The sequence below is a fragment of the Ciconia boyciana genome, chromosome 16 (assembly GCF_034638445.1).
Source record: "Ciconia boyciana chromosome 16, ASM3463844v1, whole genome shotgun sequence".
NCBI lineage: Eukaryota > Metazoa > Chordata > Aves > Ciconiiformes > Ciconiidae > Ciconia > Ciconia boyciana.
Genome location: NC_132949.1, coordinates 14,431,523 through 14,444,181, shown reverse-complemented (window position 1 = coordinate 14,444,181; position 12,659 = coordinate 14,431,523). Strand labels below are relative to the sequence as shown.

Here is a 12,659-nt window from a genome sequence, read left to right as displayed (position 1 = left end):
ATGGTTTTGCCAACATAGAGTCATTTTGAATAGAAGGAATCCAGATTTGGTTAGACCATGCAATGATGAGGAAAACAGACAAACAAACAATATTACCCTGTTTATTAAATAATAATATTAAGCCATTGATTCGAAAACAAGCTTCCCATGGCTTCAAGCCTTTGGCATGCTGATTACTGGATTTTCTATATATGAAAACAATGCTTTTTTAGATAAGAATAATTTGAAAAATAATGAATGCATATTATGATTACTGTTACTCTCATCTGGTCTTTTGTTTCCCACAGAGATGGGTATTCTTGCTGTACTTGCTCTACCATTGCTTCTCTTCGGGATCAGTGGAGTTATTTATATTTACCAGTCAATCAGGTGGCTATTGTCCAAGTCAGCTGTGCAAAACAAGGTGGTGGTGATCACGGATGCCATCTCTGGGCTGGGAAAGGGTAAGTTGTCTCATTTCTTCTCAGTGTCAGAAACAGCCAGAGAACCACCCTCTAGGTGATAAAATCTGCATACATTACCTTGTATATATTTATAACTGCCTGGATGAAGCAGAAGTTAAGAAATATATTTTTAAACAAATCCTATGGTTTTTAAATGTACATTTTTAGTCTCAGCCACAGGAACTGCTGGTAAACTTTTAGGAACTGCAGAGCTCTGTATTTATTTAATTCAATAGAATTAGAGGTTTTGTAAGCACATTAAGAGTGCTATTTTTAGCATGTTGCTCCTATGAGATCTTATTACATAGGCTGTCACTGCAAGGTAGCAGCAAATCAGTATAAACGGGTGTCACCTTACTCTTTACATGTTCCTTTTCAGCCCTTAAAGACTTCAGCATTTACTGCTCCCTGTGAACAACAGTGCTCACCCCTCTGTCCCTGTTCATATCTCTGCCTCCTCTATCACCCATGTTACTCCTCTTCCCTTGACATCCTCCAGTACCTCCAATTGGGCTGCCTGGCTATGTGTAATGGTGGGTTCAGTGGACAGAAGGAAAGGGTATGTGATAATTTATCTATTTATATAAGCTGATTGCTTGGGTGGCCACCCACTTAGCATATTCTTCTTGGCTCATATTTCCTGCCTACACAGTGCTGCCAGATTAAAGGTACTGGGTCATATATTGCTTATGTACAGCCTTGCTCTAGGCATCACTTGAGGGCCAGTAGATGCAAGTGCCTAATAAGGCAAACATAGCTTGAGGCTACATTTTGGTGTTTTCAGTGAAGACTTCCTGTATGTTGGAAACATTGCACTCCCAAGCAGAAAACAGATGGAGAAAGGGAATGCCCTTGCGGAATTATTCCTTAGCAGAACAGAGCAGAGACCTGCAACAGAAATACACACTACGCTGGCAAGGAGTGCTCTTTATCAGAGCCTGTTAGGACAAGGTATGAAATAATTCTGACCTCCACATCCCACCTGGTCTTTCCCTTTCCCTTACACACCAGTTTCAGTTGAAGATAATATTAGCATGCTTTTTCTCTGATTGGTTATATTTCAGTATTTTTGTTTGGAGACGCATGATTTAGAGTTCTCCAGCTGAGACTGGGCGTCTCATAGAATCATAGGATGCCTGGAGGTTTCTAGACAAAAGTCCTGCTTGGAGCAGGAACATTACCAGTGCTAGATCTGGTTGGGTGTGGCTTCAAGCCAAATCTTGGAGAACTCCAAGGATAAAGAACATTTATTGAACATTTCTCCAGGTATCTTGCTCCAGCACTGCATGACCCCTGCGGAAGATTTTCCTAAGTTCAATTTCCTTATTAACCTTTCATCTTTTTTTTTTTTTTTTTTTTTTTTTTGGTAACTAGCTGCTGCCTGTCTCTTGAGGCTACAAAGGCAATCGCCTCCCCACTCCCCACCCCCCCACCCTTTTACACATAGATGAAAAAGGAGGAAACTCAAAGCAATTTTATTTTATTATCCTAAACATATCTACTGCCAGTATCCCATAGGGTGATACCGAGAAGTTATTTGCAGGCTTGAATTATTCCAAATCATGCAGAATTTGCTGTGCAGTCCACTCATGCATATGCGATGGCCATTTGTCCAGAGCTTTAAATTACCAGTTGTCTGGCCAGCTGCTGCATATTTGAACTCTTAGGCAACTGCCAAATTCCTTTTCCCACGTGGCAGAATTTCTGGACTAAAGACAACATTCATCAAAGTTACAAAAGAGAAACAAAAACAATTATGACTGAAGATGTTTGCAAGGGTTTATGGCTGTTATTTAAACCTGATTCCTGTTTCTTCTCAGCGCTATAACTCAGAAAAGTCCAGGATAGTTCTAAAGGAGAAAATCATTGGTTTCCTTTTTTCCCTTTTATTGCTGTTCACGTGGTAGTCACATTTATTCACAAGGTTACCCCAACTGTTATGTTTATAGGAAAAATACTGGTGTAGTTGTCCTAGTACTGGCAAATAATCTTTTGGGCTTTAAATCAAAAATCTTTCTATGCTAGAAAAAAGAAAATGAAAGACATTCATAAAATTACTGTTGTAAATAATGAAAAAGATTACATAAATAAAAGTCTCCAGCTGCACAGGTTTACAAAAATAGAAGAGTGGATCCAGAAGTGCTTCCATATAGATATTAAGAGTCTAACATGGGCATTTAAGAAATCTAAGATGTGCATATTAGCATAACTGGATTTGCCTGTGGGTATTGAAATCTGAAGAAAATGCTTTTTGGCGGACAGACAGCTATAGCGCTAGGGTTGTACTGTTACCCATTCAGCAAAGGCCATAGGAGCTATGACAAAAAAAACAGGCTGGAAAGGCATAAGAGTAGTTTTAAGACCATATTCCTGTTCTTCCCATGCTGAATATGTAACTGTCATGCAGATTCGATTTCGGGACCAAATATGAGGGCTCCAAGGCTGAGAGCTTTTTGGAAGACCTAATCAGGAACAAACCATGAGAGGAAAGATAACTCTTGATTTCCAATCCTACCAGCACACATAACCCACTGTCAACTAATTGTCTAGCTGCACCCAAACCAGATCTCTGGTTTGGGGCACAGTGGGCACATCCTCAGTTGTATCCTCAGGCCTATCTGCAAGACATTATCTATTCCAAGAAAGAAAAGGCAGGCAATTGTGTACTTTTCCTGGTCAGGAGGACAACCTTGACAGATTCCTGGACTGAGAGCCATAGTTTCAGTTCAGCTGAACTAGAACATGCGTCTTGTAGCAGCCTATAACAAACAGAGGAATACAACTGACAATGAATTCCTAAAAGATGCCCATGAGAGAGCTATGCTCCATGCTTCCACACCTTTCCTTGGTCAAACTGACAGGACAATGAGGAATATATTCTCCCCCAACACCACCTGGAGAAGAAAATAAACCAGACACATGCTGTCAAGATGCTCCACCCTGGTATTTCATAATCGGACTGAGTTGATTACATACTCCCATGAAGACCTCAACTAATGAGTTGGCTGCAATCTTGTAGCCAGTGCTGAGGTGTGACGATGGGTAACACTGACTGCCAGTTCCTCTTGTTATGTGAGTCCCCACTTTCAGAAAAGCACAATCAGAGTTCACTTGCATAAGAAAGGCAGAAGAATCTTCCCCAGAGACCTGGCTTAAACTAGGGTGAACCCCTAGCTCAGAATATCCCTGAATATATGGAGAAAAAGCAGTGCCAGCCCAGCATACCCAGAAACTTCTCAGTGAAGGCTTCAGGGAATGTAGCTGAACAAGAGGTAGCTCAAGCTGGTCCCTGATGCCTCTGCTGACTACTGGGAAGGTCTAATACTCAGGAGATAAAGGTCTTGGGATGGATTACATATGAAGGGAAGGGTCTGTAGAAGAAAGGCCTCTCTCATTGGTGCTCCATCTGTGGGCCAGTGGGTTGTAAGTTTCTCTGTATTGCTCTTTCTCAAAGTTGTAGATGAGTTTCATGTTGCCAAAAGCTTCATGAAGGTAGCATACAGAGCTAGTTTTACTATTTGCTGGAGTTGGTTGGTTTCTTCTTTATACTGCAGTAGACATGAAGGTTTGCAAAAGATGCAGCTTGTATTGTAATAACCTTAAGAGTGTATTTTTATATCTATTTTTCTTTATAGCAAGTGTGTCTGTAGCTGGAGAGAGTTAAGGAAGAAAGACAATGAGAACAGTTTTTCTAACTCAAACCCATCATCCATTAACTGGCATATTGTTCTTTTCTTAATTAAATTTTTATTAAATCCCATGACTAAACAGTACCATTGTGCTGTACCATTAATTGTGCATTATGCCATTACACTAAATTTTGATTTATTACTCACATATATATTGTTGCCATTTAGTGCTTTCTTTTTTCTCATATCTTTCAAATATGAGATCTCATCTCTGTCTCATAATTTCTTTCAAAATTAATGAATTTTAAAGCACAGATTCAACATCATTAGAAAAACCAGCATCCCGTCTCAAGCAAAATAAACAAAATCAATTTGTTATTATTGTTATTATTTCTTTTGAACATATTTCTCTCCTAGAATGTTCTCGGGTGTTTCACACAGGAGGAGCAAGGCTTGTGTTGTGTGGCAGAACATGGGAAAAGTTAGAAGCCTTGTATGATGCTTTAATTAGTGTGGCAGACCCCAGTATGGTAAGTATTTCCTCACGCAGCTTTTAAAATTCACAACTTGAGGTAAACACCTTGTTCAGGTACACAAAGCGCTTTTAAATCCAGTAAAACAAGGTACATGAAACATGATTCACTGTTAATGGTGATTTTGGTCACCCAGGTAACACACGCAACAGTCCAGAGAGAGAGAGAGAGGGGAAAAACACCTCTGAAGGTCTTCAGAGCATGATGCCAAAAGCATAAGTCAGAAATGCTGCTCTCTTGAGCTAATTCAAGGCAATTACTGTAAAGCAACTGAGTGGTCCTGCATTTTGAACAAGCCACCCAACTAGAAATGCTGGCAGAGGAATTTGCCTGTTAATTTGGAAGAAAAGGATCCAAAGTGCTTCATTTAATCACAGGAACTGTCATCCATTTTTCACATAATTAGTGTGCTCAAGGAGTGGGAGATGGGTCTAAAGACTGAATTAATTTTGAGTTTCTCCACTACTTTGACAGAAGTCCTGGCTAGAAGGGCATGGGAGCATATGAATGAGTGCCCTTTCCTCATTACCACTGATTGGGTCACCAAGCAAGTAGACATGCAAGGCTGCCCCTGCTGCCAGTTGTTTGGAAGGTGTTTCTTTGATGATCACTGGAAAGCTTTCCTTCTGTGACCAACAGATAGCTGACTCATTTCAGGGCACAGGTGTTCCTGAAGGCATTGCACAAATTCTACAGCCATTGCGCACCAGACCAACAAGTATTTGTGTTTGCAGTGAGCTTCATTCATCTGCATAAATAACCATAAAAGTAGTGTGTTCATGTTAGTTTGTGCAGATTCAACTAGGAAAAAAATGTTAAGTATAGCTAAGGGATCTGCATTACATTGTTGTAGTAATATAGTAAGGGAAGATACTCAGAGTTCATTCCTCTGTCCCATAGCTAATGAAATCTACATCTTTGCGGAAATCGTACAAATGTAAACTCTATTTGGATAACCTATAGCTAAACAAACCATTCCTACCTTCAAACTGCCCCCCATGTATATGTAAATTATCCATCAAAGCACTATATCCTAGACTCTGTGGTCAGCAAAGTTCTCCAGAGGGCTGCTTACAGAAGGACCATAACTTGGAGTGGTAGGAGTCACCCCCTTTATCTATTATCTGTCTCCACTGATTACAAGACAGACAAAACTCAACAGGGTAGAGCTAGTCAAGCTTACCCTTCCCATGGTTTTCTGCTTCATCTGAATTTCAGAGTCTATGAATACCCATTGCTGAACTACCTTCTTTCTAAAGAGGGTTAAAAGAACAAATCAAAGTTTTTGTGAGAATGATAAAAGCACTTTCTTCAAATATCAAGGTAAATTAATTTACAAGACGAGTAAATAGAAATACATTTTTATGTAACAGTTATCCTTGAAATAAGTCTTTTCTTTATTAGACATATGCACCAAAGCTCATACTTCTGGATATCTCAGACATAAACTGCATTCAAGATGTAGCTAAGGAAATCCTGAATTGCTATGGCTGTGTGGATATACTGATCAACAATGCAAGTATGAAGGTGAAAGGAGCAGTGCAGAGCATTTCGTTGGAACTTGATAAAAAGATCATGGATGCCAACTATTTTGGACCTATAACATTAACAAAAGGTATTTTAATTTTTTTCCTGTTTTGCTGTAGCCACTTAAAACTCAAGATCAAAGTCATTGTCATTACACTGTTTCGTTTGCACTTATCTTTGCCTTCTTCACTATAATCCAAACCAATTCTGTGACAATCAATGGACTGAAATCGAGGTGAAGAAAATCAAAACCAGAGTGCCTGGGCTTGGAAATAGATTGGTCAAGACAAATATAAGCAGGTGTTTGAAAGACAGACATTTTTTTAAATGCCTGCTTATTGTATTTTGTATATGATGACTCTTTTACTTACGTGCTTGCTGCCTTTGTTACACAAACAATTGCAAGGATACAGACAGGCTGACAATTAAATGTGGTAATACTGCACCCAAATCTGCATGTAGAATCCAAGTGAAGTCTAGAAGACACTCAGTTTCCAGCTACTGTATTTTATGATACTTTTGATTGCCGTATTTAGACAGCCTTCATCAAAGTTGTGCTATCTACATTTCAGCTGTCACTTCTTTTCACTAAATGCTTTGAGCTCTTTTACTTAAGCCGTTCTTTCTTTAATTTCTTTTTTTTCAGCCATTCTTCCCAACATGATCTCAAGAAGAACTGGCCAAATTGTTCTAATTAACAGTATCCAAGGAAAAATAGGAATGCCATTTCGTGCAGCTTGTAAGTTATACATAGCAAAAATGTACATTCTGATGCATAAATTGTGAGTATTCAATGGCACTGATAAGAGGTTATTAAAAGTGCTAATTTGGATCCTAATTTAGTAAACTATTAATAGGGTATTTGGCTGAAAATTTTTCAAAGAAGTGGAACTCAAGAAGAAATAGTTAAAATACTGTCTTTGAAGTACAACTACTGCCTAAGGTACTTGAGGACAAGAGGATATCAAATGTGACAGCAAGGTTTTTTTTTACCATCTTAGGAGACATTCAGGAAACAGCAAACTTGTAGGTCTAACATCTGTACTGGGCATGTTAGTAGAAACCATAACGAAGAATGAATTAGTGTATAAATATAACACTAGCTACTTCTTTGTAGACACTAGCTGCTTCTTTGTAAAGGGAGACTCATGCACCTTATGTGCAGGAGTTTAAAAGGAGATGTAGTAATTGGTTTATGTTTGACTTTCCAGAAAATTTTGAAGAAGGTCTTTCATCCAAAGCTCCTAATGAAACTAAACTGTCCCTAATTGTGATGAAAAGTCTTTGCAAAGTCAGTGGACAGAAAATATAGGATAGATGTAAATAGACATTGTTAACTGTGACAGGGGGTCAGAGTGGATGATGGGCTCTGAATTAAAAGGTCTGCAGGACCTCAGGATTGTGACTTATAGTTCCATGAAAGCAAAATACAGTGATAGAAACAGTAAGGAAAGCAGTAGAGAAAAAAATTAAATCCTGTCTTTATGCCTTTGTATAAATCTATGCAGTGCCCACATCTTGAACATTGTGGCAATTCTGGTCCCCCATCTCAAAAGAACTACAAAAAAGACTCAGAAAAGAAATAACACATTGATGGGACATCTGGAATGGTTTCCATCTACGGAACAGCCAATTGTGTCAAGATACATTGTATGTGTATAAAATCATGAGTAGCAGAAGAGATAGTTTTTACAATGCCTCTACCAATATCTATGTTGCATGAAATGAAGCTGCCAGTAGAAGAAATTTCAAAACAAATGAATGGAGAAACTTCTTTCCATGCCCAGAGTCCACCTGCCAGTTTTTAGATTCTATTATGCACGGGTTGATTTTCACTGCAAACTGAGTTAAATACAAGATGGACAAGTGCTTTGCAGCTCTGCTGCACTTAACACATAGTTCTGGGTTTTGGTCAAGGTTCACATATCATCCTTTAATATCATTCTCAATAAAAAGGCACTAAGAACAGTTTAAAAAATTCTTAACAGTCAGTTACTTTAAAATTAACTTTAATATTAAAAGCATCTTGGATTGCTGCTGCAGGGCAAAGGCCTCATTAGTTTACAAAGCAGTACTACTCCTGCATTCCAGAATTGGACAGGTATTTCACTGCATTTTATTGATGTGTCACAAACTGCAGCAACAGATGGTGTGGAGACTCATCTCAGGGACAGCTGTCCATCCACCAAAGACATTTCTAAACTGTAGAGGTAATAGAAGTATTATTCCTTAACCAGGACTTAATATTTCTGATTGGGAAATCCAGACACATGCTTTTTAACATGTATAGGGAGACTGACCACATACCTCATGCATAATTGTCCTGTACAAATAATATTCTTTTGTTTGTTTTAAATATGTCATATGATAATTTCACTGAGTGAAATAATTGACTGTTCTTTTGCTTTTTGGCTAATCATTCCATGCCCAATTTTCCAAACATTAATGTTTTATGGGGCTCTATCATACATCTATATCCATGCATTCATATATCCAAATATGCATATGTGGGGTTTTTTTCTTTCTTTTAGATGCTGCTTCTAAGCATGCTGCTGTAGGCTTTTTTGATTGTCTTAGAGCTGAAATGGAAGAATTTGATATTTCTGTCAGCACTGTGAATCCAACCTTCATCTGTTCATATCATCGCCAACCAGCACCTGGTAACTGGGAGGCATCTATTTGGAAATGTAAGGTTTGATGCATCAAGAGAGATGGTAGATGAGGCCCATATAGCAGCATGGATGCTCTTCCCAGGGAGAAGAAAGGAGCATAGGAAAAAAGAATGGAAATGACAGAAAGGATGAAAGGTTAGGGGAGCAAAAGGAAAGAGAGATTGGAGAGATCAGATGAGCCTGGTGAAAAGAGAAGGAACATGGAAAGAGACAACATTATGTGAGAAAATAAATACACCAGGGCATGGGGAATGGAGGTAGAGTGGAGCATGAAAAGTCCCAAGGGAGAGTTCCACTGCACTCAAGTTGCTCCTTCTCTTAGGGACTGTGAGGATTTTACTTCAAAATTGTAAAAAGATCTTCGGGACATACTGATGAAGGGAAGGGAAGGGCTAAGGGATTGAAAGTGTGTAGGAATTTAACAACCTTGACTGATGCACTAGCTGTGTATCTTTTCACCACCATTCCCTCAGATGTGTCTGTCTGTCTGTCTGTCTGTAGCTCTCACTCCTCTCTGATTTACAGTCTTTTTCAGAAAGGTGGCATATGGTGTGCACCCAGTGGAGGTGGCAGAGGAAGTCTTACGCACAGTGAGCAGTAAGAAGCAGGAGGTACTTATGGCCAACCCTATCCCCAGAGCAGCAGTTTACATTCGCACCTTCTTCCCTGAGTTGTTTTTTGCCATTGTTGCCTCAGGAATTAGGGAAAAGCTGAAGACAGAAGAGGAAAAATGATTTTGTTCTTTTCCCTGCTTTTGACCTGAAAAAAAGTTCATGTTTCAAATGTCAATGATTTCTGCTTCTCACTACCGGTAGAATAAAGCAGGAGGCTTTATTAAACATGAACCAGCCAATGTCTCACCTAGTGATTCACTACCATTGACACACATTTGTCTGTGGGACTTCTACTTTTCTGGATTTAGTAAATATGACAAGATGTCATTGTTTGCATTACAGTAGTATGGGAAAAACCCTACTAGGAACTCTATCACTGTTATAAGAGAGTGATTCCCAATCTAAAAAGGTAGATCAACATTTGGGGACCTGCAGCAACTTATCAGAATAGTCTGGCAGTGCTAGGACTGATGAGAACTTACAGGAACAAAGGGATGGGGAAGTACAGAGATGTGGGAGACAGAGGATTAAAAATCAGTGGGAAATGGGCTTAGAGGCTGGATCAGAGTGTTCCTCAGCTGTGCTTTTTGGAAGTACTTGCAGGATATGCAAATGGTGAGCCCAAATAAGGGCTTATCTAGTTCAACATCTCATCCACGACCCTGGAGTACATGCTTAAAAGATGGATTATAAGAATGGGACAATAATATGGAGAGACTCCCTGTATTATACTCTTCCAGGTTCTGGTAATCTGCTACACAGTTTGAAACAGAATCTGTCTCTGCATCTTGTTAAACTATCAATTTTTCACACAAATTATTCAAATTCCTGTTTGAAACATTCCGTCCCTGAGGAAAGGAACTAATAATATATTAAAAAATACTTCCTTATGTTTACTTTAAACCTGGTGTCAGATAATATTCTCTGATATCTCCTACTTCTTTTACTGTGAGAGACAAAAAATAATGGTAGTCAATTCATTCACTCCCAGTCATCCATGCCCATTATACTTTCTATGCAGTTACCTGTTTTCCAAGTTGGAGAGCCCTGGTATCTATTCACTCTCTCTTTGTGAGAAGTGATTATTCTTCTTGTTCTTCTTTATATCTTTTCTTGGTTTACCTTTTTTTTTTTTTTAAGATGGACAGGCCACAGCTGCATGCAGCATTCAAGATAAATAAACAATCTGGATTCACAACAGGCATACAGATGCTTCCTGGGTTTTTCACTTCTTTTCTTCTTTTGCATGTCTTATGCAAATTCATGGTTTTGAGATATTTTTCTGACTGCTACTGAGCATTGAGTTCCCTTGTCCACTCTGTTACGTGTGGTAATTAATCATCATGTCCAACACAAGCGTGGCCATTACTCATGTCAATTGTGTAAATTCCATATATTCCTAAAGTTCTCTCACTCCTAGTCATTCTAGGCTTCTCTTCCTTATCACATTTTCCCAGTTTATGCTGAGGACTTTACCCCCCTTTTGTCTCATTCTGTAAGCTGAACCAGAATATAAATAAAGCTAATGCAAGCATGTCCTGATCTTCAGTTTTACATCTAAGAGCTTAAATTCTGTCTCCCAAGCCCTCCCTTGGCCTTTCTTGTGTCATCAGTACTCACAGAGATCATGACCACCTGCTTTTTTGCAGACACTGTCAAAATGCCTTGTTTGCAGAATACCTACAAAGGAAATAATACCTACTCAGAAGCACGCAACCAAACGGCACTTGCTGCTACAACAAGCCCATTGCTTTCAGCACCAGCTGCACTTATCTTCCTCTTTCTATCAGTAAGAATCACCAAACGTGAAAGGAATTCTCAGTGCAAGGAAATACATGATTATCATCTTGCAGGGATGTTAACCTTTTCTTGTATCTCTAATTCAGTTGCTCAGGCTTCAGGAAACATGCATGCATCTCCCTCACTCAGGGAAGTAGATCGCAACTAGTGAGAAGCAGTCGGTTCCTGCAGTGCGTGCTGGATGTCCATCTATTTTCTGTTGTAGCACTGGGCTTTTATTGTTGTTTGAATGATAATACCCTAACTGTGAAGTCAAACATCCACTTTGTCCAAAATTTTCTTGCTCCTCACCAGAACTCTACTCCCTCAAACAAATGGGCTTTTGCTGTGGTCTCAGTTATATTTGTATCTGTACCTCAGCAACAGCCAAGCCCTTCACAGCTCCACAAAAACAAGATATGGAATAACTGGGTAATTTAATCAGAAAAGGATCAGAGAATCATAGGACATCACAGCTAAACATGAATCAACATCATCTTGCTTTGTTGTAAAAACAAGTGGATTGCATGTTAAAATAAGCTGAATAATCCTTCTGCTCCATTTTGCACTTTTTAGATATTGGCAGAAATTCTTCATTGGTTTTGAAAATTTTCGCTTTAAATCGCTTTAAAAATATGGAACAGTTCAAGAAACCCCAGTGAAAAGCAGTGAGAGTGACAAAGGTAGAATAACACCTGTGATCTATCAGTAAATTTTTAAAGAACAGATGTATTTTAATCTAGAAAGTAGAAGAAAGTTATATCTAAACAATTTTCAAATACCTAAATATACTGCCAAGAGGATAGAACTAAACTGTTCTCCATTTCTGCTGTAGTAGGACAATGTGCTAAAATTACTGCAAAGGAGATTTACAGGGAAAGAATTTTCTGCTAAGAATAGTTAAGCATGAAGGATAAACTGCCACAGAAATTTTAGAATGCCTGTCTTTGGAAGCTTTAAAGAAGAGATTAATGAAACATCTGTAAAAAAGCAATGTAGCTTTAGTTTATCCTGCCTAGAGGAAAAGAAGGATTAGGTGACCTTTTAAATGGGTCACACTTTTCTATAATTCTGTGGTTTTTTCTCATATTGAGAACAAGGTCTCTCCACTGGTATTTCTGAAGTAATATATTTTCCTCCAGGAAAATCTATTATTTAACCTGAAGTTTTCTATTTCATTTGTCCATCTCTGCCTCACTGTCTGAATAACTGTGGATATATGTTTCATACAACAAATATTGTGATAGTAAAAAGAAATATTATGAGATGAGTTCATTAAGAGATATTTTCTGTGAGCCTCACTCAGATTTTAATCTATGTAGATTCCTTAATAGTACTAACTTTTATAAATGAGGACAAAAGTAGGCTTGCAGATTTAGTTGTAGAAGTCATAGGAGAAAGATATTCAATTACAGTTCCTTTAATTTTTTTTAAGCTTCTCACATGCTTAAAGGGCACATAA

At 38.5% G+C, this 12,659-nt stretch overlaps 1 protein-coding gene across 1 annotated transcript; it reads left to right on the top strand.

The window, feature by feature from the left end:
• Positions 1–289: 289 nt before the first annotated feature.
• Positions 290–9,538, top strand: DHRS7C (dehydrogenase/reductase 7C). Its single transcript, XM_072881258.1, has 6 exons — positions 290–443; positions 4,490–4,602; positions 6,010–6,220; positions 6,779–6,871; positions 8,664–8,819; positions 9,330–9,538. The coding sequence occupies exons 1-6, from the start codon at positions 290–292 to the stop codon at positions 9,536–9,538; spliced, it is 936 nt and encodes a 311-aa protein (XP_072737359.1).
• The last annotated feature ends 3,121 nt before the right edge of the window (positions 9,539–12,659 follow it).

Bases quoted from the DNA above. Each gene is read 5' to 3' on its own strand.
- DHRS7C (XM_072881258.1), top strand. From the start codon at position 290: ATGGGTATTCTTGCTGTACTTGCTCTACCATTGCTTCTCTTCGGGATC. The intron at 444-4,489 runs GTAAGTTGTCTC...TTTCTCTCCTAG, and splicing joins CATCTCTGGGCTGGGAAAGG to AATGTTCTCGGGTGTTTCAC. The intron at 4,603-6,009 runs GTAAGTATTTCC...TTTCTTTATTAG, and splicing joins GTGTGGCAGACCCCAGTATG to ACATATGCACCAAAGCTCAT.